This window comes from Zalophus californianus, chromosome 15 (genome assembly GCF_009762305.2).
Source record: "Zalophus californianus isolate mZalCal1 chromosome 15, mZalCal1.pri.v2, whole genome shotgun sequence".
NCBI lineage: Eukaryota > Metazoa > Chordata > Mammalia > Carnivora > Otariidae > Zalophus > Zalophus californianus.
The window spans coordinates 13,982,528-14,007,593 of NC_045609.1; the positions used below are offsets into that span (position 1 = coordinate 13,982,528).

Below are 25,066 nucleotides of genomic sequence, written 5' to 3' on the forward strand. Positions count from 1 at the left end.
AAGGGAAGGATAACAGGACCTGAACTTTGAGAGGGAAAGAGGGAAGTGGGGACAGTTACGTAGGACTCCCTTCCTGGGCCATTTTAAGAGTGTGGCTCTTAGAGGGTTTGAGCTGGGGAGTGCTGAGCCCTGGGTTGAGTTTTAGAAAGCTCACTGGGCCCTGGTGTCGAGAGAGCGCGAGAGGGGCAAGGGCAGAGCTGCAGAGACCAGCTTCTGGGCTTGCACGGCGTACTAGCCATGGATGCAGTGAGTTAGAAATTTGGATGTATTTTGATGGTTTGTCCAGCAGGATTTGCTGATGGGTCTGGATGTGGGCTGTGAGAAAAAGAGAGAACTCAAAGGCCACTTAGCTTTTGGAGAAGGTGGACAGATGGGAGTTACCTTTAACTGAGGTGAGAAAGACTGGAGTCGGAGAAGGTTTTGGAGTAAAGATGGGCAGTTCTGCTTTGGGTAGGTTAAGTGCGGGGCACCTGTTAGCTATCCTGGTGGAGTTGGTGAGCTTGCATTTGCCTCTGAGTCTGGAGTTCAGGGAGAAGTGTGGGTTGGAAATACGAATTTGGGGGTCGTAGCATAGCGGTGGTATTTAAAGCCATGATGCTGGACGAGAACACCCACAGAGCCAGTGTAGACAGAGAAGAGGTCCAGGTGCGTGGGGAGCACCAGTGTCTAGAGGTTGGGGAGGAAGTGGCAGAGGACATTTAGGAGGAATTCACTACAGCATGAAAAGAGAAAAACCAGGAGAATGTGCTGTTCTGGAGCCAGAAGGAAGGAGTGATAACTGCACCAGATGCTGCTGGTGAGCTGAAGGTGACCATTGGTTTTGGCAACATGGAAATCAGGGTCACCCTGACAGAACGTTTTGGGTGGCGGTGGGGGCAGCTCTTTCAAGGATTGTCATGTGTGAGGGAGCAGAGACATGGGACCGTTGCTCTGGGGCAGGAGAGGTTTTACTTCCTTCGGGGGAGAAAATAGCAGTGTTTTGTGCTGATAGAAACGATTCAGTAGAGGGGAGTTTTGAAGATTTGAGGAGGGGACGTCTGCTTCTTGGTGGCTGAGAGGAGGCGAAAGTGCTCGGGGTCCGGGGCACCAGCAGAGGGGCCGGCCTTCGACGGGGTGCCGATGGGGGGCACGTGTGGATGGGTGGGCAGAGGCCGGAGCGGCAGTGTCCCTTTCTAACTGTGGTGTTATCTTAGTGAAAGAGGAAGCCGAGGGATGGGGGGAGCATATTCGCCTGGGAAGGACGATTAGTGGGTGGACTGGGGAAGTGGGGAAGCCTGGGTGGGGGGGTGCGCGTGGAGCTAGCGCTCACGAATGCGAAGTGAGAGCAGGCGTGTGGCAGTTTGCCTCCAGTCTCATCTGTGAATCTAATCGGATCGGACTCGGGTTGTGATTCTCCTTTTGGTGCATCCATGGTACACATAAATGAGTTTTTGTAAAATGATGTTTTAATCGTTATTTTTTCAAAATTCAAAATAACCGTATCCCGTTTATGTTTGTGGAAATGCACCTTTAGTTGCATTACAGCCCCCTCTTTGGTTACATCGGATCATACAGGCCGGAGTACCTGGCCTTCAGCAGCAGATGCCTTCTGCCCTAAGTGCTTGCTGCACCTGCCACAGCGGGCCTGGGGTCCGCGGTGCAGGGTCTCACTTTTCTCCCAGGGGGCTTTTGTTTGCTGGCCTTGATTAATCCCTGTGTCTACTTGACCTTTTCTTCCCGAGGTAGCTTTTATTTTTTTAAATTGTGGTCAAATATACGTAACATAAAATGTACACTTTAACCATTTTTAAGTGTACAGTTAGGACATTCAGTACGCTCATGCCACCATCCATTCCCCAGAACTTTTTTGTCATGCCAAACTGAATCTCTGTACCTGCTAGGCGCTAACTCCTCATCTCCCCCACCCCCAGCCCCAGCTGTTGGCGACCACCTTCGTACTTTCCGTCGCTGTGAATTTGACTGTTCTAGGGACCTCAAATCAGTGTAATCATACAGTATTTGTCTTCTTATGTTGGGCTTATTTCGCAAACTGTGATGTCTTCAAGGTTCATCCGTACTGTAGCATGTGTCAGAATTTCATTCCTCTTTAAGGCTAATGCTCCATTGTACGTGTATGCCATAGTTTGTTTATCCATTCATCTGTTGATGGACATGGGTAATTTCCACTTTTTGGCCATGTGAATAATGCTGCTTGTGAACATCAAATATGCAAATATCTCTTCAAGTCCCTGCCTTCAGTTCTTCTTCTTTTTTTTTTTTTTTTTTTTTTGGTTGTATACCTAGAAGTGAAATTGCTGGATCACATGGTAATTCTGTTTAATGTTTTGAAAAACTGCCATACTGTGTTCCTTAGCGGCTGCACCGTTCCACAGCCCAGTCAGCAGTGCCCAGGGATCCAGGTTCTCCACATCCTCACCAGCACTCGTTTGTTCGTTTGCTGATAATGCCATCTTAATGGGTGTGAGGCGGTATCTTGTGATTTTGACTGATGAGACAGCTTTTGACCAATTCTGGTACCACTTTTGGGATTCAGGTTACCACTGTTGATTATATGAGGCACAGAGGAGGAAACAAAACCATATACCCCATTCTGGTTGAAGTTTTTTGCAGTTTGTGTATTGTGATGAGCTGTTAAATTGGAGAGGTGGCAGTGCCTGGGGGCCTGGGAGAGTCTTCTGTATTGGGTAACTAACAGGAAACACCATGAGAGTGAGGGTGACGTTGGAAACACAGCCCCTGCTTTTCTTCACGTCACTTCGTTCTCTGTCCTGAAAGCCCTCAGCTTTCCCTTGGAACCTCAGGTTAACTTTATTTTCATTTCTTGATACTATTATTGAGTATATATAGGAGAAAGAAAGGCAGACAATCTGGAAGGAGAGGAATATTCTGTTCTTAGCATATTCCTTGGTTATAATGCTTTTATAGTAAAAAGCTTTACTTTTTGGGGCGCCTGGGTGGCTCAGTCAGTTAAACTGCTGCCTTCAGCTCAGGTCATGGTCCCAGGGTCCTGGGATGGAGCCCCACATCGGGCTCCCTGCTTGGTGGGGAGCCTGCTTCTCCCTCTCCTGCTCCCCTTGCTTGTGCTTGCTCTCTCTGTCAAATAAATCTTAAAAAACAAACAAACAAAAAAAAAACCTTTACCTTTCAACCATTTGCTCATGGCTTCTTGACCTGACAAGTGATTTATGAGGTACTTCAGAGGCCAGATAGTATTGTCTCTATAATAAGTAACATGAACATTTTAAATTAATTCTGTAATTTTTAATGCTATGTGATCTTTAAAAAAAGTGAACATTTCTAAGAGTGATAGATACCACATTTTGCAAAGTGTTCAAATCTTTTATCTATTTTAAAATTGAGTTATTTGTTTTCATATACACTTGTATGAAATGTATATAATGAGAATTCAAGATATAGTCTGGATACAAATCCTTTGTTGGATATGTGATTTACAAATACTTTCTCCCAATCTAGCTTGGCTTTTCAGTTTCTTAAGTGTCTCTCCCTTGTAGAGCACAAGTTTTCATTTTGATGAAGTCCGGTTTGCTTTTTTCTTTTGTTTTATGGATTGTGCATTAGGTATCATGTTTAGGAAATTCTTCTAAATATTTTATAGTTTTTTATTTTTGGGTTTATGATACATTTTGAGTTAATTTTTAAGGTGTAAGGTTTAGGTTTAGGTTTTGTTGTTTTGTTTTGCCTGTGGATATCCAGTTGTTCAGCATTATTTGTTGATGAGACTATCCTTTCTCTGTTGTTTTGTACTGTTGTAAAAAAAAAAAAAAAAATTGGGCATGGCAGAAATAGTCCAAAATAGATGGATGGATGAATGGATAAATGATGTCATATATCTATATTTGGCCGTGAAAAGGAATGAATTACTGATACCCACTACAACGTGGATGGACTTTGAAAACACGTTAAGTGAAAGAAGCAGTCACAAAAGACCATATATTATATAATTCCATTTATATGACATGTCCAAAATAGGCAGATCTGAGACAGAAAGTAGATTAGTGATTGTGTAGGGCAGGGGTGGGGGGGATGGGCTTATGAAGGTGGTGGTCAAAGGGTATGGGGTTTCTCTTTGTGGTAATGAAAGTGTTCTAAAAAGTTGGCCTGTGGTGATGGTTGCACATATCTGTGACCATACTAGATACCATTGAATTACACGCTTTTAATGGGTAAATGATGTTACATGAATTATATCAATAAAGTTGTTTAAAAATAATTAATTGGCCATATTTGTGTGGATCGACTTCTGGACTCTCTTCTGTTGATCTATATGTTTATCCCGTCACCAGTACCACACTGTTTTGGTTACTGTAGATTTACAGTAACTCTTTAAATAGGTAGGATGCTTCTTTCCAAATTCTTATTTCTAGCTATTCTAGTTCCTTTGCCTTTCCATATAAACTTTATAACCAGCTTGTATTTACAAAAAAAAAAAAAAATCCTGCTGGAATTTTGACGGGAATTGCATTAAATCTGTAGATCAATTTATGGAGAATTGCCTTTATTATTTTGAGACTTTTAGTCCATGAATATAATGTGTCTCTCGATTTACTTAGGCTGTCTTTGATTTTTTTCAGCAGAGCTTTTTAGTTTTTAGCATATAGATCCTGTACAAGTTTTGTTAGATTTGTGCCCAAGTATGTCTTTTGGGGGAAGCTATTGTAAGTGATAAAGTTTTTAAAATTTTGGTTTTCAGTTGTGTATTGCCAGTATACAGGAATGTGATTGGTTTTTGTGTGTTGACCTTGGTATTCTCTGACCTCACTGAAGCACTTATTAGTTATGAGGGGGGTTTTTGTTTTTTGCTTTTTTAAATAGAATGCTTGGGATTTTTCTTTATAGACAATCATGGCATTTGTGAATGGGAACATTTATATTTCCAAAGTTGTCCAGGGCCCATGGTAATCCCTTCTCCTTTTAATGTGTGCAGCATCTGGGGTCTGTGATAATTTGTATCCTCTCTCTCTATCTCTGCCTCTCCTAAGACTGGCCAGTGGTTTATCAATTTTACTGACCTTTTCAAAACACCAGCTTTTGATGTCATTGACTTTTTTTTCTCTCGATTTTTCTTTTTTTCAATTTCATTGATTTCTGTTTTTTTGTTTGCTTCTGTCTGCTTGCTTTTGGTTTATTTTGCCTTTTTAAAAAAGTTAAGGTGGAAGTTTAGGTTGTTGATTTTAGAACTTCTTTTTGAAAATGAACTCTAGTGCTGTAAATTTTTTAAGTTTTGCTTTAATTGCATCCAAAAACTTTTGATATGTTGTATTTCCGTTCAGAGTATTTTCTGACTTTTCTTGAGACACTCTCTTTTACTCATAAATTACTTAGAAGTGTGTTTGGGGATTTTCTTGTTATCTTTCTGTTATTATTAATTCAACTCTGTTCTAGTCAGAGAGCATACTTTGTACAGTTTCAGTTTTTGAAACTTCATTGAGGTTTGTTTATGATCTAGGGTATGGTCTGTCTTGCACACTGTTCCATGTGCAACTTGGAAAGAATGTGTATTGTGTTGTTGGGTGGAGTGTCCTATAAGTATCAGATCCAAGATTTTCATGCTATTTTTCAGTTTTATGTCCTTGCTGTTTTTTGTTTACTCTGTTACTAAGAGAGGAGTGTTGAAGTCTCTAACTCTGAGTTCGGGTTTATCTCTCTTTCTAGTTCTATTATTTTGGCTTCATGTTTTGCAGTTCTGTTGTTAGGTGCCTATGCGTTCAGGATAGTGCATTTTCTTGTTGAGGTGACTCTTTCCTTGTTATGCAGTGTCCCTTTTTATCCCTGGTTATTTTCTCTACTCTGAAGTCTGGTTTGTCTAGTAGTAATATAACCACTCTTACTTTCTTTTGGTTAGAATTTGCATAGTAGTATTTCCTGGCTTTTTACTTTTATTCTATTTAGATTGTTATATTTGAAGCAAATTTCTTATAGACATCATATAGTTGGGTCATGATTTTTTATCCATTCTGACACTGTCTTTTAATTGGTGTAGACTATTTGCATTTAATATAATTACATATATGTTTTGATTTCAGTCTTTTATTTTTTTTGTATTCTGTTTATTCCCTCTGTTTTTCATTTCTGTCTTTCCCTCTTTTGGCTTGTTTTGGGCAGTTTGAACATTTTTTCATATTCCATTTTAATTTACCTATTGTGTTTTTTACTAAATAATATTCTGTGTGTGTGTGTCCGTGTGTTTGTGATTGCTTTAGGGACTACTGTATTCACACTTGACTTTTCAATCTATTTAGAGTTAATGTTTTACCACGTAAAATGAATGTAGAAACTTTACCACCCTGTGGGCTCCTTTGCCCTTCCCCCCTGTATTATAGTTGTCTTATATCTACATTTGTTGATAACTCCCAGACAGTGTTATCATTTTTGCTTTCAACCATCAAAGAGATTTTTAAAATCACAAGAGAAGAACCTACTGCATTTACCTGGATGTTTGCAGTTTCTTTTGCTTTTTTTTCATCCCTGACGTCCTATGTTTTCCTGGGGCATCATATGCCTTGTGTTTGAAGAACAGCTTTTAGCATTTCCTTTGGAACAGGGTTGCTGGCAGTGAATTCTCTTAGTTTTCCTTCATCTGAGAATGTCTTTATTTCACCTTCTGAGGAATATTTTCACTGGGTATAAAATTCTGGTTTGATGGGTCTTTTCTTTCAGCAATTTAAACATATTCCATTTGCTTCTGGCTGCCATGGTTTCTCATTAGAATTCTGTAGTAATTCAGTGTGTTCTTCACCTAGGTAATATGCGGTTTTTCTCTGCTTTCAAGATTGTTTCTTTGTCTTTAGTTTTCAGCAGTTTGATTATACTTGTCATATTGCATATGATTTATTGATCTGTTTTCAAGTTCACTGACTCCTTCCTTGTGCTTCTTCTTTCTGTTACTGTTTCCATCCAGTGAGTTCTTCAAATTTCAGTACTTATACTTTTCAGTTATAAAATTCCTATATGGTTTTTGTGTGTATCTTATGTTTCTTTGCTGAGACTTTTTTTTCCCCATATGTTTCAAGAGGATGTGTTGATTGATTGTTGAAGCATTTTTATCATTAGCTGTTTGGAGTCCTTGTCAGGTTTTTCTGGAGTCAACATCATCTCATTGTTGGCATTGAAAGATTGTCTTTTCCCTTGTGAGCTAGGGATTTTCTGATGCTTCATGTGCCATGTTATTTTGGATAGAATCCTAGATATTTTTAGTATTATATTATGAGACTCTGGGTCTTATTTAAATCCTGTGGAGAATGTTGATAATCTTGTGTAAGCAGACGGTCGGCTTAGGGTTAGCCCTTAATTCCTGACATTCCAGTTTCTGTGCCTGTTGGTTCCACTGTCAGCGTTGTGGTGCTGTCTTCACCTGCACCACACGTGATCCACCCAGTGGGCAGTCTGCGACCTGGGTGGCTGTCTCTCTGTTAGTTCAGTTCAGAAGGTCTTTGGGATGCTGCTCACTTGCAGGTCCATGCATAGCCGCGCGGGGTGAGCCCAGCAGTTCACAAACCATGTTCTGGGGCCATTTTCCTGAGCGCCTCCCCCTCTGGAACCTCCTAAGGACTTATTGTCTGCTTTTCTGGGGTTCCCCTTTTCCACTCTCTGGTCAGAAGTCGGGGCCCATCGTGCTGCACACTTTCTTGACTGCTCCTGTGCATGGTTTCAGTCTGTTGGGTGTTACTGCTTTCTGAATCCGTCTGCTGCTTTTTACCTTTTAGGGTCTCCACATAGATGCTCAGCTATTCTGTCCAGGTTTTATAGTGAGAGAGGCTGGTGTGCCCCTGTTCCATCTTACCCAGAACTAAAACTCCTAAATGATCTTTAAGGTGAATTATAGATTGCCCCATGGTACTAATGACTGTTACATTATTGGAATTCGTTTTTGGTAAGTGATGCACCCATATGCTTAACATAGTTGCACTTTTACTAGAAAATCTGACATATTTTGTACCAAGGAACTTATATTTCTGTCATTTCAGTTACACACTTTTTCCCCCCGTACAGATGAGGTGTTTACATTTCTTCAGAGCTTTGTCATGTCTACCACCGAGAGTGTTTCCGACTTTATCCTCCGACGGCTTACTATGAATGAACTAAGTAGTGTAAGTACTCACGGGAGCAACTTTCCATTCTTTTCATCAATATTTGAGTGATTACTTACTGGCAGGCACTGTATGAAATTGAGAAAATTAATGTGATTCTTTCTGGAGAAGCCACCTTAGGAAGCAGAAAAAGCTCTAAGCTTCAGAGTCTCCTCGTTCCATTCCACCCATGTCATAACCGAGGCCTTGGGAGAGTTATGTAGCTCTTCTGAGCTTCCGCTTTCTCATCCACAAAATGGAGATAATACATCCGCTCCCCAGGGGCTGAGAGGTCCACATGGTATGCCCTCACTGGAGTGCTTCGAGTATTCAGGTGTATTTGGTCCTAGGGTCCAGAGAGTGGGATTTGGCAGGTTTGGGGCGGGACCAGGTATCAGTATGGGTCTGTTTCTAAAGCTCCATAAGCAATTCTGAAACACAGAGTAGATAATAGTCGGTCTGAGGTGAGTGTCCCTTTCTGCTGTCTGTACTCCCCACGTACTACATTGTTCCCTCTAGGACAGATGAGAACACCTGAAACTAATATAACCTGCATGTGAACTGCACTGGAAGTTAAAAAAAAAAAAAAATTTTTCCTTTTTCTTCCGGAGTGTTTTGAAAATGCTGATTCTTATAGAAATGCTTATTATTCCTAGTTTTTTGTTTTGTTTTTGTTTTTGTTTTTTTGGTTGAAATCTCTAGGGACAAATGTTGAAGCTTTAGAATAAGTAGATTGTTAATAAAGTGAGAAAATATACTTATTTTAATTTTTATTAGAACACTCACTTAAGTACATTTGTTTGATAGGCTCATGAGCAGGTGTGAAAATACAGAAAGGCAAGCTCTATACTGAAGGACCTGAGCTGTTAGGGTAGGAAGGTAAGGAAACTATGAAGAAAAAGCCCTCTGGAGTGGGGAGTGTTAACTGTCTTCTTACTAAGCAGCTGTTAATAGTGGCTTTGTTATGCCTACATTTCCAAGAAGGCATTTAATAAATAACTCTCTTGGTTTGTTTGCTTCAACATCACTTTATTATCATCAGTATTACCTTACCTTTTTTAGGGAAATTTTCAGACACGCGCAGAAGTATGATGAACCTTCATGTATCCATTATAGAACATAACTTTTTGTTCGGAATTTGATGCTAAAAATAGCTTTTAAAAGGGGAAGGGTTCATGTGATTTTGTTTAACGACTGTTCTCGGGGAAGAAATCCTTGGTTTGTAGTATTTATCTGTTTCCGTGGCTGATTTCAAGCTACAAACAGGAGGCCCCAGCATTGGGGAGCGAGGACGGGCCCTGGTGCTTGCTACGGGCTGCTCCCAGGGGTGTCTGCCCTCGGCCCCCCAGGGAGCGCAGCCCCCAGACTCTGAACCTGTCTCCGGCCTCCTTGGGAGTCTGGCCTGTGTCCTCTTGCATCTGCTCCAGGACCTGACTATTGACGGTCCCCCACGCCTTCTTTCTCATATGCTCAGCCTCTCCGTGTCTCCTGGATTCTTTCATGAGCCCCGAAACAGCTTTGACAGTCCCTCATCTCAAGGAACCCACTCTTCTATTCCCTGGTCCCTTCAGCTCCTAATTTCCTTCTCTCCATAAGCTGAATCTATAAACACACCCCACAGCTCCATTCTCACCTGGTTTCTGCCTCTGTTGAAGCCCAGAAGTGGCTCTCTCTCGAGCTGTCAGTGACTCCTTTGTCATAAATAAACCTGATGGATACTTTTCAAACCATGGTTTTCTTTTGTTTTTTTTTTTTTTGAGAGAGAGCGAGCATGAGCAGGGGGAGTGTGAGAGGGAGAAGCAGGCTTCCCGCTGAGCAGGGAACCCAAAGTGGGGCTCGATCCCAGGATGCTGGGATCATGACCTGAGCCGAAGGCAGACGCTTAACCGACTGAGCCACCCAGGTGCCCCTCAATCCATGGTTTTTGTGACTCCTCAGCCCCACTGGACACATCAGCCACTTTGCCCTCGAAACACCAGCCGTCCCGGGGGTGGCCCCACCTCTCCACCATCACCCCCACCTTCCCTTCAATCGTGCGTGCTCCACTAGAGAACCTCGAGCATGGGAGCTTTAGAAAGCATGGCCCGGGCCCTTCTTCTCTCCCGTTCCTCCTGTGAGGCAGTCTGGGCTGCACCCCCAGCTTCAGCTGTGCCAGGGACCCTATGTCTCTGTCTCCACCGCCGGCGGCTCTCCCGAGCTCACCGCTCCGTCAGCCAGGTGCTCTTGGACAACTTGAGTTGCATTTCTCACACTTAAGCCATTCAGAACTGCACCCCTCGCCATTCCCTGCTCAGGAATGTCCCCCCATCCAGCCAGCTTCCTGAGCCCCACATTCAGGAATCCTCTCTGGCACTTGATCCCTCACTCACACAGCTGGTGTTCAGTCTCCACTAGGCCCTGTGGTTGTTTCTCTCCATCTATGCCGTGTCCTGGCACTTGGCTGCGTGCCTGACATGTCGTGCTTGCTCCGTGAGCACCAATTAAATACAGGAATCGTGCTTCCTGGTGTCCCAAAAGTCTGCCAAGGATATGGTAATTGGTATACTGATGATAAGGCTAGTCCACTTACCATACTTTCTCAATTCTTTGAAAAGAATTAGCATCCATCCCCGTGGTGGGTAGATGATAGCCTCCCCATTTTGTGGATAAGGAATCTGAGGCCGACAGAGGTTGGGTCACAGAGCTGGCCGGTGGTAGCACTGGACTGAACCCTGTGACTCAGCGTCACAAAGACCTGCGTTTAATTCTTTCTCTCCCACTTACCAGCTCTGAGATGCTGGCTGAGCTGTTTGACCTCTCCAGAACTTATTCATTGTCTTAGCAAAATGGGACCGTAACCTTCCTAGTAAGAATGGAGGATCATAACCTGCCTAAAACAAAGGCAGTTGTCACCGCTCTAATTGTTATTTATGATCTGTTGGCCCTGGGATGCAAGAGTTGGTAGAACATTCGTGAGCCAGATGAGTGAATCGTGGCGTGTGCTGCAGTTACGCTGAATGCAGAGTCGCTGTGTAAGCTCGGAGAAGGGAGTCCTTAGCTCTGCATGGGGATATCATGGAGGGCTTCTTGGAGGAAATGACTTTCTCTCTCAATTCTTGTCTTAGTACGTTTAAATAAGGTCATTTATTTCCTGTCTGAACTCTCATAGTTTGGTAAAAATCATGGACCCTGCGTGTTAATTGTTATTGTTTGTCTTTAGGTTTCGGATCTGGATCGTTGCCATTTATACCTGATGGTGTTAACTGAGCTTATAAATATCCATTTGAAGGTTGGGTGGAAAAGAGGCAACCCCATTTGGAGAGTTATTTCTCTTCTGAAAAATGCATCCATTCGGCATCTTCAAGAGATCGACAGTGGACAGGTAATCCTTCATTCAAGGTGTGTAGTTATGTTGAATAAGCATACGTAGAATATAGATTTGATTATTAACATTCTGATATGAAAAGCATCTGCTGAAATTTAAAATAGTATCCTTTGTTCATAATATTTGATGAAGATTGGGACTCCTGTAGGTATATAACAAAGGTGTGGTGACTTAAGTCTTAGAACTGTTTAGGTACAGATAGTGGATTTGCACTGAACTGAGTCTTTGCCCAGGTACCAGTAAGGGACACTTTAACATGTCTAAATATATATATGATACTTGACATATATGTGATATATAACACATGGTGTGTATTAATACATCCAGCAGCCCGTATCCTTGGCTGTCTACCTTGTTGTCTACCCTGGTCTTTTGCTGCCTCCTCCCCCCCCCCCAGTGCTCTCATGCTGCAGTCATGCACAGGGGCCTCCTCATAGATCTTCACGGATCACAAGCACATACCACGTTCCTCCTCATCTGGGCTTTCCTTCTGTCTGTTCCTGTCACCAGCAGCTCCCTCCCTTCCAGTATGCACTTGTCAAAAATCCGGTCCGTCCCTTAGGGCCCAACTTGGATCAGTGTCTCCTTGCTTCCTTCATTTATCTTTTTTTCTTCATGCCACCATTGTAGTGTTTATCTCTGTCTGTCTTGTTTTTGCAATAACTTATGTGTATGTGTCTTCTCCTTTGGATCCTTTTTAGTACCTGGAAGCTTTTCTTAAACATGGCATAGAAAGGTATAGTGGTTATGAGCACAGGCTTTGGAATTAGACTTCCTAGATGTGGATCCTGGCTTTAATCTTGCTAGCTATGTGACCTTGAGGAAATTACTTAACCTCCCTGTGCCTCATTTACCACACCTGCAAAATGAGGGGTATAGAGTTGACAATGGGAATTAAAGCAAGCTCACACGTGTTAAAACTTCAGAACAGTGCCCAGCGCATAGAAAGTCCTCACTGAATGTTAGCTATTTTCACTTAACACATTATAAGTGTTTAATAAAATTGAGCTAAATCATAGAGTAGTCCAGGCTGCTAATTAAAACAGAGAAGGTACTTGATTGCTTTAATAATCTAATTTTTTAGGAGCGGGGAGGGGCAGAGGGAGAAGGCGAGAGAATCTTAAGCAGACTCCACGCTGAGCACGGAGCCCAATGTGGGCTTGACCCCAAGACCCTGAGATCATGACCTGAGCCGAAACCAAGCGTCACCTGCTCAACCGACTGAGCAACCCAGGCGCCCCAATAATCTGATTTTTAAAGTAGTTTTCAAGAACTGTCCCAAAAAATGATAAGGAGACCTAGTTACTACTTCAGCATCCTGTCTAGTACGTATTAGTGTGTTAGTGCTGTAAAAGGACTTTGTGAGTTTTGAATGTAGACCAAAATCATGAACCATATCACAGTAATTCTTAAAGATGGCTTGCTAGTTTTAGTAATTCACTGAATTACATTAAGCTCAACAGGGACCATATTGGCTAAAAGTAATACTAAATTTTCTTTCTTTTTTTTTTTTTTAAAGATTTTTTAATTATTTGAGAGAGAGAGTACAAGCAGGGGGAGCAGCAAAGGGAGAGGGAGAAGCAGGTTCCACGCTGAGCAGGGAGCCTGATGCGGGGCTCGATCCCAGAACCCTGGGATCATGACCTGAGCGGAAGGCAGACACTCAACCAACTGAGCCACCCAGGCACCCTTACATTTTATTTCTTGTGTTGACAGTGTTACCATGTAAAATTTATACATAGAGATACTTGCTTTATTTTAGGGGGGTTGGTGAGGAAAGGTATGGAGTGAGGAGTAGAAAGTTCATTTCGGGTAGAGATGTGTCTGGCTGGCTGTATGTGGTGGCACTGCCCGTGGTCCCTCCATGCAGCTGTTTTCAAAGTGTGGGTTCCTGCCGGCACTCCTGGCTTCTTGGTTCGACACAGTTGATTTTCTCTCCAAGTATGAAGCCAGGCTGTCTTGTTTTCCTTTCTTTTTGTTCCTGCGTGTAGAGTTTCAAGTGCTTTCCATGACATCACCCATTTATGTGCTTTTCACAGTAACCCTCTGAAGTAGATTCTCTTATTGTCCCCATTTCACAGGTGAGGAAACTAAGCTGCAGTGTGTCCACTGCAGCCAAACTGTAGTAAGTGCAGAGCCGGGGTTCAGTCTCGTCCCTGAGGTTCGTGAAGAGCTCTGAGCTGTGGGGCTGTGTCACCTCTCCAGAAACAGTGTACAGCTGGTGAAGGAGTTATTACATGGATGCCTGGAGCCTTGGTTTTGTTGTTGTTGTTGTTGTTGTTTTAACATAATTCAGCCAAACAGTTAAAGTTAAGACTCATCCACAGAAGTGTATCCAAATGTGTACATGAGTAGGAAAAAGACTGAGAAGTAGGGCTTCACGTACACTTGGATGTTCAGTATGTAGCTGCTCGGTCATGGATCACGTCCAGGAATCCCCCTGCCAAACCGAAGAGATCAAATTGTTGTCTTAGTCGGAACTGCCGAATTTTTATTGCCACTTTAAATTTGGTCACCGCTAATTGCACAGAGGTTGGTGACACTGAAGGACTGTAGTATTGGGTTTCCTTTTGTCACCTCTGATGTTCAGTAACAGGCAGGGAGAGGGGAAGGTGGGCGGGAGGCATCCTTCGGCTGGGCCTCAGGTCCCGATGGTCAAGATTGGCTCTCATGAACTAAGAGATTGTTCTGTTTCCCCCTCAGGAGCCGACACTTGCCAGGCAGATTCAGAGGGTCATTAGTATGGCTGCCTTGGCCATGGTGTGTGAGGCTATTGACCAGAAGCCAGAACTACAGCTCGACTCCCTGGATGCCGGACCCATGGAAAGGTTCCTCTCCTCTCTCCCGCTCAACCACACACTGCCGAAGCCCCACGTGGAGGAGCAGAGCAGGTGTGTCCACCCTGGAGGGTAGCACATGTGTGAAAGGCATCTGGTTGCTAATGTTTAAAATTTCATTTTTGTTTTCGTCATTGAGATGATGAGTGATTGCCCAGCTGTATTTATAGGGTATGGGAATTTGAAGCTATGGCATCTCTGTTACTGGAAAGCCACTGACTTTACTGCATGTAGTTCTCAGTGAATCACTTACAGGGAAGGAAAGTACCTACATTCAGAGTAGTTAGAACGTTGAGGTGTCTGTGTGGTTTCCTTGCTTTTTGTGGGCCGGGATCTTTAACAGTGACTGTGATTTCTTGTAAGTATCATTACTCCATGCACAAGGAACTGAGCCAGACTTGAAGGAGCAAGGGATGGTGACTGTATGTTTTGTTTCAGTTTTTTTGAAGAATCATCAGCTTCCCAAGGATGGGGGAAAATAGTCGCACAATATATTCATGATCAGTGGGTCTGCCTCTCTTTCTTGTTGAGAAAATATCACACCCTTATCCCAGTGTCGGATGGTGATGTTCTGGAGCACATCCTGCCTGCTATTCAGATGCCGGTGAGGACTCTGCAGTCCGCGCTAGGAGCCCTCACAGTCCTGCCTTCGGACCAAGTTCTGCCTGTGTTCCACTGCATGAAAGTTCTGGTTCCCAAGGTAAGATACAGTGAGACAGGGATTGAAGAATAACTGTGGGACCAGAGATCAGTTTCTGAAATGAAGTCATTCTTATATATTTCTTTCTTTCTTCTCTCCTTCCAGCTTTTGACCTCCTCTGAATCACTCTGTGTAGAGTCTTTTGACATGGCTTGGAAAATTATATCTGCGTTAAGCAACACTCAGCTGATATTCTGGTCTAATTTAAAAGCTTTTGTTCAGTTTGTTTTTGATACCAAAGTTCTTACCATTGCTGCGAAAATCAAGGGCCAGGCATATTTCAAAATAAAAGAGGTAACTTTTTTTTTTTACAATGGGGTAAAATGTAAATTTGCCATCTTAATCATCTTTAAGTGTACGGTTCAGTAGAGTTAAGTATGTTCACATTGTTGTAACAGGTCTCCAGAACTTTCTTAACTTGAACTGAAACTCTGTACCCCTTAAACAACTCTCTTCTCCCTCCCCCAGCCCCTGGTAATCACTTTCTACTTGCTATTTCTATGAATTTGACTACTTTAGATTCAAAGGAGGTCACTTTTTGTTTTCTTTTTAATTTGTGTGACCTGTAGCACACAAGGAAGAAGAGAGTTCTATTTGTAATTACATACTAGATTTGTTGTTGTGTATTCACTCATTCAGTCCACAGATATTTTGAACCTTCTTCAGTGTCATGAGTAAGAACAAACTCTGTGAGATGGAAGAGTAGCCTGTGAGCCACACGTGCCACACAGATTTACTTTATTTGATGCATATAATGCTTAAACATTTTTAAATGAGTTGCCAACCTTTAAGAATTGGGAAATTTGCAAGAAAATCTGTATTTTCCCTTCTCTTAGAATGTTGGAAAATGGGATGGCCTGGCCCACCGGCCGTTCCTAGGAGCTGCCTATCCAGAGAGGGCATGCCCCTTCTACTTCTGCACTCCACAGCGAGCCCTTGACTCCTGAATACTGAAGGCAGACGGCAGGTGCCATTTGTCACACTTTTGTGCTGTTGCTTTTCTTGTACAGAGAAATATTTCTCTGAATATAACCTTAGCAAAAGGTCCTTCTGGTTCTTGGTAGCATTTGCATTTACAACCACTGATAGTAGGGAACATGACGTGGTGGATGCCATCATGCTTAGGAATTCATGTATACCTCGTTATCCAAAGGGGGAATGGAAGATAAAGTCCTTTTATTATGCGGCTGTACTGCACACAGGACACACTTGGAGACTGGGGTCTTTGCTGCCTCGGGGAACGTGGGGGCGGAAGGGGGCACTGGCGAAATGCAGAGAGGATGGAAAATGTCAAGAGGGGCATGTTTTTCCTTCCTTTCTTCTATTACTTGGGCAGTCATTTCTCTTGGAAAGTCCCGGGGGGATATCACTATTGGTAAAATTTCATTTAGTTCTATTATTGAGAAATGAAAAATTAGCATTCTGTGATTATTGATCATCTCACAAAGTTTTAACAATAAAGAATTTTTAATTTTTCATACTCTGTGGTTATGTCGACACTGTCATTTGAAGCCATTCAAGTAAGTTTTCAGCAACACTTTTTTTTTTCCCTTACCTGAACAGGCAAAAGAATAAAATGACCATTGTGTTTCATTCCAGATTATGTACAAGATAATTGAAATGTCTGCTGTAAAAACTGGAGTCTTCAATACACTCATAAGTTATTGCTGCAAATCTTGGATAGTTTCTGCTTCAAATGTGTCCCAAGTATCTTTATCAAGTGCTAAAAATTATAGCGAACTTGTCCTTGAGGCTTGTATATTTGGAACTGTGTTTAGGCGTGATCAAAGGTAAAAGCCATTGTTTCAACCTGTCATGATTCATATTAAGTACCTACCTGTGTAGAATTAGGTCTTTATTTTGAGGCTTTCAATTAGAAGAATATAAAACATTAATTAACTTTAAATTTGGGGTTTTAATTTTTTCCCATCTAAAACCTGTTCTTTGTCAAATATTTTTTATGGGAAGACTTATTCAGGATGTGCAGACCTACATAGAAAATCTCGGACATGATTGTGCAGCAAACACACTTATTGAAAAGTAAGTATGGTGGATTTTCCACACCTTGATATAAATGGAATATTCAAAATTTAACATCAGATGAGAGACATCCTATATTTGTTAAATTTAATAAATGTTTACTAGTGATCTCTATAAGATATTGAAAGAGCCTTCAAGGCATGTTAGAAATCCTGTTCCCTTGCTAATATTTCAGATCTAAAACTCTGCTAAAATTTGATAACCTTTTTTTTTTTAAAGATTTTATTTATTTATTTGAGAGAGAATAAGAGATAGCACGAGAGGGAAGAGGGTCAGAGGGAGAAGCAGACTCCCCGCCGAGCAGGGAGCCCGATGTGGGACTCGATCCCAGGACTCCAGGATCATGACCTGAGCTGAAGGCAGTCGCTTAACCAACTGAGCCACCCAGGCGCCCTAAAATTTGATAACCTTAAACAATTCTTTAAAGATGAAGAAAAAGTGAGAAGAAAGTGTAACATGACATCGGGAGATGTTTTTCTACAGTGTTACTACATTCTTGATGGGAATAAATGAAAATTTTCTGGGGGAAAAAATTTTGGTGTCAAGTCCAGTATAAATAAAAAAATGACAGGGGCGCCTGGGTGGTTCAGTCGGTTAAGCGTCTGCCTTCTGCTCAGGTCATGATCCCGGGGTCCTGAGATCGAGCCCCAGGTCGGGCTCCCTGCTCGGCTGAGAGCCTGCTTCTCCCCCTCCCTCTGCTGCTCCCTCTCATGCTCTGTCTCTCAAATAAATAAATAAAATCTTAAAAAAAAAGAAAATGACTATGGGGAACATAAAACCCCATTCCTCTCTTTCTTTTAGGTAGGGGCTGATCTTCAGCACACACACGTTATTCTTTTTTGGTGGGGGAGTCACAGTTCACCATTTAACAAGTCAATATACCACACACAAAAATAAAATTACTCCTAACATGCTTTTAAAGGCTGTTTCAGTATCTTATGTTAAAGTTTTCATTTCTAGGATAACACTGTTCTTATCTAACCTCTAAATTAATTTTTTTGGAGCTTGTCAGCTAGGTATTTTTCATTTTATTTTTCCACATAATTTTTAAAAATTTTTGTGTTTAGATGTTCATAAAAAAATACACAAATGATAATTGTGTATAGGTATCACAGAGTGTTAGAGTCATTGCTGTGTTTTAAATCATTTTGCACTCATTAACTATATACATTTTTCATTAGTTAATTGCTTCAATTGATTTTTTGTTTTCTTGGCAGGTTTAGTTTAGCACTAAAAGTGAAATTTTTTAGTTGTTGGTTCCAAAATATTTTGATTTCTACTAGACAGATGTTTTGTTAGACGTTTTTTCACGTCTTAGCAGCTATCATGAACTTTGGAAATACTTGTTAACAGTTTGACTGAATTGATCTTCCCACATTTGGACACAGAACATACTGGGATACTCAGAGCCCGTGGTGCTCCCGAGTTTGCCCTGCACCTGGAGAACATCCGTGTCCGCGCAGAGTAAAGACATCAGGTGTCAGGTGTCCATGGTCTTCTGTAAGGAATTGTTTCATGAGCTATGATCTTTTTCGTCTACAGAGAAGAGCTCGTTGGCCACACACATGGGTAGTGTGTGCACTGTTCTGCCAGAAGTCTGGAGGAATTTGCTCAGACTCTGTTCAGGTTCTCCTTTTGAGATATTCATTTGTTATCTTCTGTTATCCTGAATTGAAAAAGCATTGTCATTAAGTATGAAGCTGCTTAAGTTTGGAAATCCTTGGAAGGTTTCGATATTTTGAAACGAATGCTTGACATATTTTTCTGTTTTGAAAATGTATTAACATAGTTTGTCATTTTACATTTTTTTTTAGTACTAAAAGAGAAGACCACTATGTGAGAATTTGCGCTGTCAAATTCCTGTGTTTATTACATGGCTCAAATGTGTCTCATAAGTTGTTTATGGAAGATCTTGCAATCAAGCTATTAGATAAAGTAAATATGCCTTATTTTACTTTGTTTCTATGCAACTAACACGTCAAAATCCAACATTTGCTCTGTATGTTGACATAGTATGTATTCTAAACATTTTTTTTTTAAGATTTATTTATTTGTCAGAGAGCACAAGCAGGGGGAGAGGCAGAGACAGAGGGAAACGCAGGTTCCCCACTGAGCAGGGAGCCTGATGCGGGACTCAATCCCAGGACCCTGGGATCATGACCTGAGCTGAAGGCAGATGCTTAACCGCCTGAGCGCCCAAGCGCCCTAAACATTTTTTATCAGGAAGAAACGTGAGGTTTATGTTCCCTAGTTTTAGTTAACTTTTCGTTAGTGATTGTCCAACTTGTTTGGTTTTAGAGAAGAATGTTTTTCCTGTACTGTCTAAACTTTGCTCGGTGTATTTCCTAGTGCCAGTCAAAAGCAGTTGTGTTTAGAGTGATATATCCATACGTTATTTTGTCTAAGAAATGGAACTGAAAGGTAAAAGATTTAGGAAGTGGCATAATGTAAAGAATTGGTATTTTTTGGTGCAAAATCGTTTATAAATCTGCGGAGAAGATAGGAAGGGGTAAAGTCAAATACAGTGCTCTCTTCTGAATTTCAAACCGGGATAGATAGAGTCCTGGTCTGCTTTGTCACCTCTGGGCTACGCTGGGATGTAACCGATGACCGTAGCCCCCACTTAAGCCACTCGTATTGAAATAACAGTGTTCATCATACATTTATTTTCTGAAGGTAGCGGGTCAGCTCCAGTTATATGCAATCTGGGAAGTTTTGTTTTGTTTTGTTTTGTTTTGTTTTTTACGTAAAAATGCCCCCTTTGCACCACTGGAGTCAGGGAAGACATCTCAGAGGAAATAGTGTTTACTGATTCCCTAAAGGATGAGTAGAGTAGCAGGTGTTCCATCAGCTAGAACACAGAGATGTATGATAGTGAATATTGATGCATGATAAAAATGTAAGAGTGTGTGGAAGCAAAGTAAAGCAGGATAAGGAGGAATAGGGTCAGGGAGGGCCACTCTGACTGGTGCCATTGGGCGGAACTCTGGGTGCACCATGAATAAGGTTGGAGGCTGCCTGGAAAGGCTGGTGTCCCCAGGCAAATGAGGGAGGTGCTGACTGGAGGCGTGGAGGGACATGAAGCTGCCCCCTGGCCGTCAGATTCGGCAAGAAGGCTGTCGTTAGTCACCTCTACAAAGACCTTCTCCTGGGAGGGTGAGAATGAGAACCTCAGTGGAATGGCTGAGAGACATATGGTTGGGGAGCCAGTGGAGACTGTGAATATAGGCCCTCTTGACTTTGCTCTGATGAGAAGGAGTGGCTGGGATGGGGTCTGAAGGGGGCTTGTTTGGTATGTTGAAGGAAATGATCCGATAGAGGGGAGAAATGCTGGTTAAGGAGAGGGTGGCAATGGTCAGGCGAAATCCTCGAGGAGCCGCTTCACATCCACTAGGATGGCTGTTACAACAAACAGACTGAAAATAACCAGCATTGGGGGACCTTGAAGTCAGTATGCTAAGTGAGAAGAAGCCCTTCATAAAGGGCCACCCAGCGTGTGACTTACAGGAAGTGTCCAGGGTAGGCAGATCTGTAGAGACAGAATAGATCAGTAGCTGCCGGGTCAGGGTGAGGAGAGATCGGGAAGCGATTGCACAGGATTTCTTCCCAGAGTGTAAGAATGTTCTGGAATAGAGAGTGGTGATGCTTGCACAGCTCTGTGAATATACCGAAACCCACTGAGTGGGACACTTCAAAATGGTGATTTTTATGGTACGTGAATCATATATATTTTTTTTTAAATATTTGAGTAGTCTAGATTGGCTCTTATGTCCAATAGAAGGATTGGCTTTATTTAGGAAATGGAAAAGCAAAGACAGAAAAGTTATGTATTAGACACTGGCTCAGGCCAAGCAGTTGTTTTTTGAAGATGAAGAAAATTGAGCAGAGCAACTAATAAAAGGGTAAATTGAAAATAAAGAAAAATGAAAGAATAATCCTAGAGAAAGTGGAAAAGGATCTCATCCAGAGCAGAGTGGGCCAGCTCACTGGAGTCAGGAGTGACCTCTTTGACCTCTTCCTGTGAGCTGGAGAGAGGAGCCAGGCGGGTGGCAGTGAGTCGGTGTGAGGGAGGGAACACCTGGCACACTTGTGTTCTGAGCCCGGAAGTAGGGTCGTTTCTAGAGGGAAGAGACAGAAACATGGTTGGCCTTGAAAACCGAGGGGAAGGTTGAAGTTGTAGCAGTGATCTCAGTTAGAATTAATACAGGGTAATGCTTAAAGTCAGTCTTTCCCACCGGAGTGCAGAAGCCACAGGGGGTGGGGATTACGCACGGCTGTGTCTGCTTCGACCCTGTGTGCCTGAGGTGTCACCTGCAAGGTTCAGTTTTGAGTCCATGGATGGAGAGCGTGAACCAGGAGGAGGTGGAGGTGGTGGTCGGCTGGGGCGATCTTCAAGGACCTCCAGGTGCATGGAGGCCTGGCCACCCGGCGGGCGAGCACTACTCAGCTCCTGGCCTTTGCAGGCCTTTCCCCCCTCTCCTCTCTTTAGGTTTTACTGAGGCACATGCAGGTAGTTTTTTGTTTGCTTTGTCCTGGAAACTTGCAAATATTTTATAAAAGTAGCTTTAGAAGGGATCCATTCCTGGCCTGGCCTCAGCAGCAGCCAGTGATGGGCAGTCTTGAAGGGTATACCTCTGACTTGCCCCCCAGCCCACATTATTTTGAAGCCAATCCCAACATCAGTTTCATCTATAAATGTTTCAACATGTATCTCAAAAAGATAAGAATTCTTTTTTTAGCCGTAACTACAGTACTCTTTTCATACCTGAATTCTTAATTCCTTCATATTATCAAATATCCAGTCAGTGTTTAAATTTACCTGATTATTTTACTTTTTTTTTTCAGTTTCTTTGTTTGAAACAATGACCCAGATAAGGTCCATACCCTGCTGTTGGTTGGTTGAGATGTCCCTTAATCTACAGACTCTCCTCATTCGTTTTAAACTTGAAATGTATTTTTTGGAGAAAGCAGATTGTTTTCCTCTTAGGGACTTCCACAGTCTGGATTTTGCCATTTGAGTTTCTGTGGTGTCTTTTATGGTGTTTCTCTGATCCCTGACTTTATACAAGATGGTGTTGAGATCTAGAGCCTGGATCACGTGTAGGCTTGATCGTCCTTTTGGGGGGGGTGGAGGTGGGGCAAGAGTGTCCATCTGTCAGGAAGTGTAGACTATCTGACTGTCTCTCCTTTTGGGGTGTTAGTCACTGGTGAATTGCCTCATTCTGTTAATTCTTTAAGAGCAGCAGCAGAACGGCGATATTGTAATCCTTTTACTCCTTTTTCGTTTATTAGCTGAAATCCATCTGTATCCAGATACGAAGTATTTAGGGAACTCCGAGGTATGTTTCCTGTAGGAAAGGCAGGATCAGTGCTAGATCTTTTCCTGTTATCTATCAGTTTTCAAAATAATGAATTGGCTTCCTAGTGTCTTCTAGTTTCTTCTGAGGGTGATCAGTGAGATTTTTTGTTTTTAGCTTAAACATATTGATGTGTTTCCGTCCACTGTCATAATTATTAGTGTTTGAATTACCCCAGTTTCGGTCAGGTGAAAGAGAAGATCTGAGAACATAACTTGGCGTTGGATGTATTACATTTGAGTTGCTGTTGGGCATCCATGTGAAATTGCCCAGTAACGGGCAACTAGGAATATGATATTTAGAAAAGGAATGGAAGCCACCGTGCCCAGTGCTGAGTATGGACAGGACTCTAGAGGGAGGCCGAGAATGGGGATTTAGGAAACACCAACACTTGAAGTATATTGGTAGGAAAGGGAACCAGAGAAAGAGGTCTGAGAAGTGAGGATAGAACCAGGATTGGATGGTGTTGGTCTGGTGTTGCTCCTGACCTTAACTTCGCTCGCTGAAGAATCTTATCCGTAGAAAATTTGGCAGAGGAACCTCTCTGAATTTGTCCGTGATGATAAAGTCTAACCTCAGGCCTGTCTTTCCCACCACGGGCGGTGTCGTCCGCTGTGGCTGAGGGCAGGTTGGGCGCTGGCGGCAGAAGCTGGGGGGCATTTTCTGAGTTTCCAGAAGCACACTGGGTCTGGCCAGTGGGCAGTAGAATGAAGGGGCAGCCGGAGTGAGAGACTGGACGGGGTTAAAGCCCTGAGGGGACTAGTGAAGATTTCAGATTCTCCTTGTGGAAATGGGAATGGCAAGAGACCCGAGGAGAGCAAATGACTGGCGCCGACGCTCGTTCTCTCGCAGTTGTGAGCGTAGTTGACACACACGCCCCGTCGGTCTGGGATGTAGAGCGCAGTGACTGGACAGCTCTACACGTGATGCTGTGCGCAGCACAGCTGCCGGCTGCCCCCTTACCTCACTGTCCCGGTGTCACAGCCTGTGTTCCTTACGCTCTGCTTTTTAGCCCTGTGACGCGCTCCTTCCCTAGCTGGCCGCCCGCACCTCCCTCCCCTTTGTCCGTGTTGCCCATCCTCCCGCCCCCTCCCCTCTGTACTGATGGTTCTCATCCCGCTTTGTCCGTTCATTTGTTTAGATTCCATCTATGAGTGGAATCTTGCCCTTCCGTTCTCTGGACCTGCGGCTTCAACGTCACCCGGGAATGTGTTGGAAATGCAGATTCCTGGGCTCCGCATTCTCCTGAATCAGAAACTCAGGGTGGGGCCAGCAGTCTGTTTTAAGGAGCCCTCGGGGTGATTCTGAGCACTACAGAGTTGGAGACCCCTTGTGAGGTGGCGGGAGGGCCCAGCTGAAGCAAGAACACGTACTTTCAATGAAGTCAGTGGGGGCAGGTGATTTTTCTTTAGCCGTCTTGACAGCTTGAAGGGAGGATCAGGATCTTTAAGACCACTGGGTTGGTTCCAAAGAAGGGAATTTGCAGCTGGGTGTGAGGTTGTAGTGAAAAGAATGGAATGTGCTCTTGAAGATACCGTAGAGATTATTCTTGGGGCTCAGGTTGGGTCAAGAGGTGCATGAAACTAGAGCGGTTGATAGACTGGTAAAGAAAAGAAAGATTTTTCTGAATAAAAGAGTACATTGAGTGGAACAAGTAAAAGGACAGAGGATTTTGAGCTGAAGGTGGGGTGAGGACAGTGGCTCCAGTGAGGCCCCGAGGGCAGGGATCCTGGGGTGCAGATGCTCCCCCATGCTTGTGTGAGCCGCCCCAGTGAGGCTGCCATTCTTAGCTGCATCGAGGCTGAGCTGGAGATGACGCTGGAAACACTTCTATCAGAAGAAAATGTCCCCAAAGAAATAGTAGCTAGAGAGCCTGGTGGTGAAACTTTAATCATGAGGAGGAGGAGTCATTAAAACCTATGTTAATTTAGCTATTGTTATAAAATCTTATACACAGTGAAGTGCATAGAATGGGATCACAGAATAAGAAAGATCGCAGAATTTACCAAGTAATGACTGTCTACATTAGGGCCAATAGGTGACAGTGCTTTTGGAGATGGCGGATGACCTACTTCTTCCATCATTAGGACATTTGAATATGATACACCCTTTAGTGCCATCATAACTTCGCTAAGCACTAGTAGTTACAGAACACAAGTCAGGGGGCGCCTGGGTGGCTCAGTCGTTAAGCGTCTGCCTTCGGCTCAGGTCATGATCCCGGGGTCCTGGGATCGAGCCCCGAATTGGGCTCCCTGCTCCACGGGAAACCTGCTTCTCCCTCTCCCACTCCCCCTGCTTGTGTTCCCTCTCCGCTGTGTCTTTCTCTGTCAAATAAATAAGTAAAATCTTAAAAAAAAATAACACAAGTCAGCGTGGCAGTTGGCCGAATTTAGACCGCACAGACCCATCGCCGGCGAGAGAGCGAGCTCCGCTCTGGACAGGGCTCCGTACTGCCGTCGTCTGGTGTCTGGGGCAGGCACTGGTCACACTGGTTCCCTAGTGGGCTTCACCTCTGACCACAGACACCATCGCTGCCAATGTGCACGGTGCCTGTATTGGTGCATCGCAAACTGTGTCCCATTTCTCACCTCCTCTCACCCCGGTGACCCCGTGTCTCCCACCTGAAGTGGCCACAAAGATAGAGACGGACATTTCCAAATCCGTTTTGTACCGAATGTACC

The 25,066-nt window shown here is 43.2% G+C and overlaps 1 protein-coding gene across 4 annotated transcripts in view; it reads left to right on the forward strand.

The window, feature by feature from the left end:
• TARBP1 (TAR (HIV-1) RNA binding protein 1) overlaps positions 1-25,066 on the forward strand; it is an 81,252-nt gene that overhangs the window by 28,968 nt on the left and 27,218 nt on the right. For all 4 annotated transcript variants that reach the window (XR_003520087.2, XR_003520089.2, XM_027595187.2 and 1 more), the window contains exons 13-20: positions 8,011-8,108; positions 11,287-11,448; positions 14,155-14,342; positions 14,727-14,988; positions 15,094-15,282; positions 16,588-16,778; positions 16,957-17,028; positions 18,843-18,963. Coding sequence is in view for 2 of the 4 variants with exons in the window: in XM_027595187.2 (XP_027450988.2) it covers positions 8,011-8,108; positions 11,287-11,448; positions 14,155-14,342; positions 14,727-14,988; positions 15,094-15,282; positions 16,588-16,778; positions 16,957-17,028; positions 18,843-18,963 (1,283 nt within the window). In the remaining 2 variants the exon portion in view is untranslated. The remainder of the gene's footprint in view (positions 1-8,010; positions 8,109-11,286; positions 11,449-14,154; positions 14,343-14,726; positions 14,989-15,093; positions 15,283-16,587; positions 16,779-16,956; positions 17,029-18,842; positions 18,964-25,066) is intronic.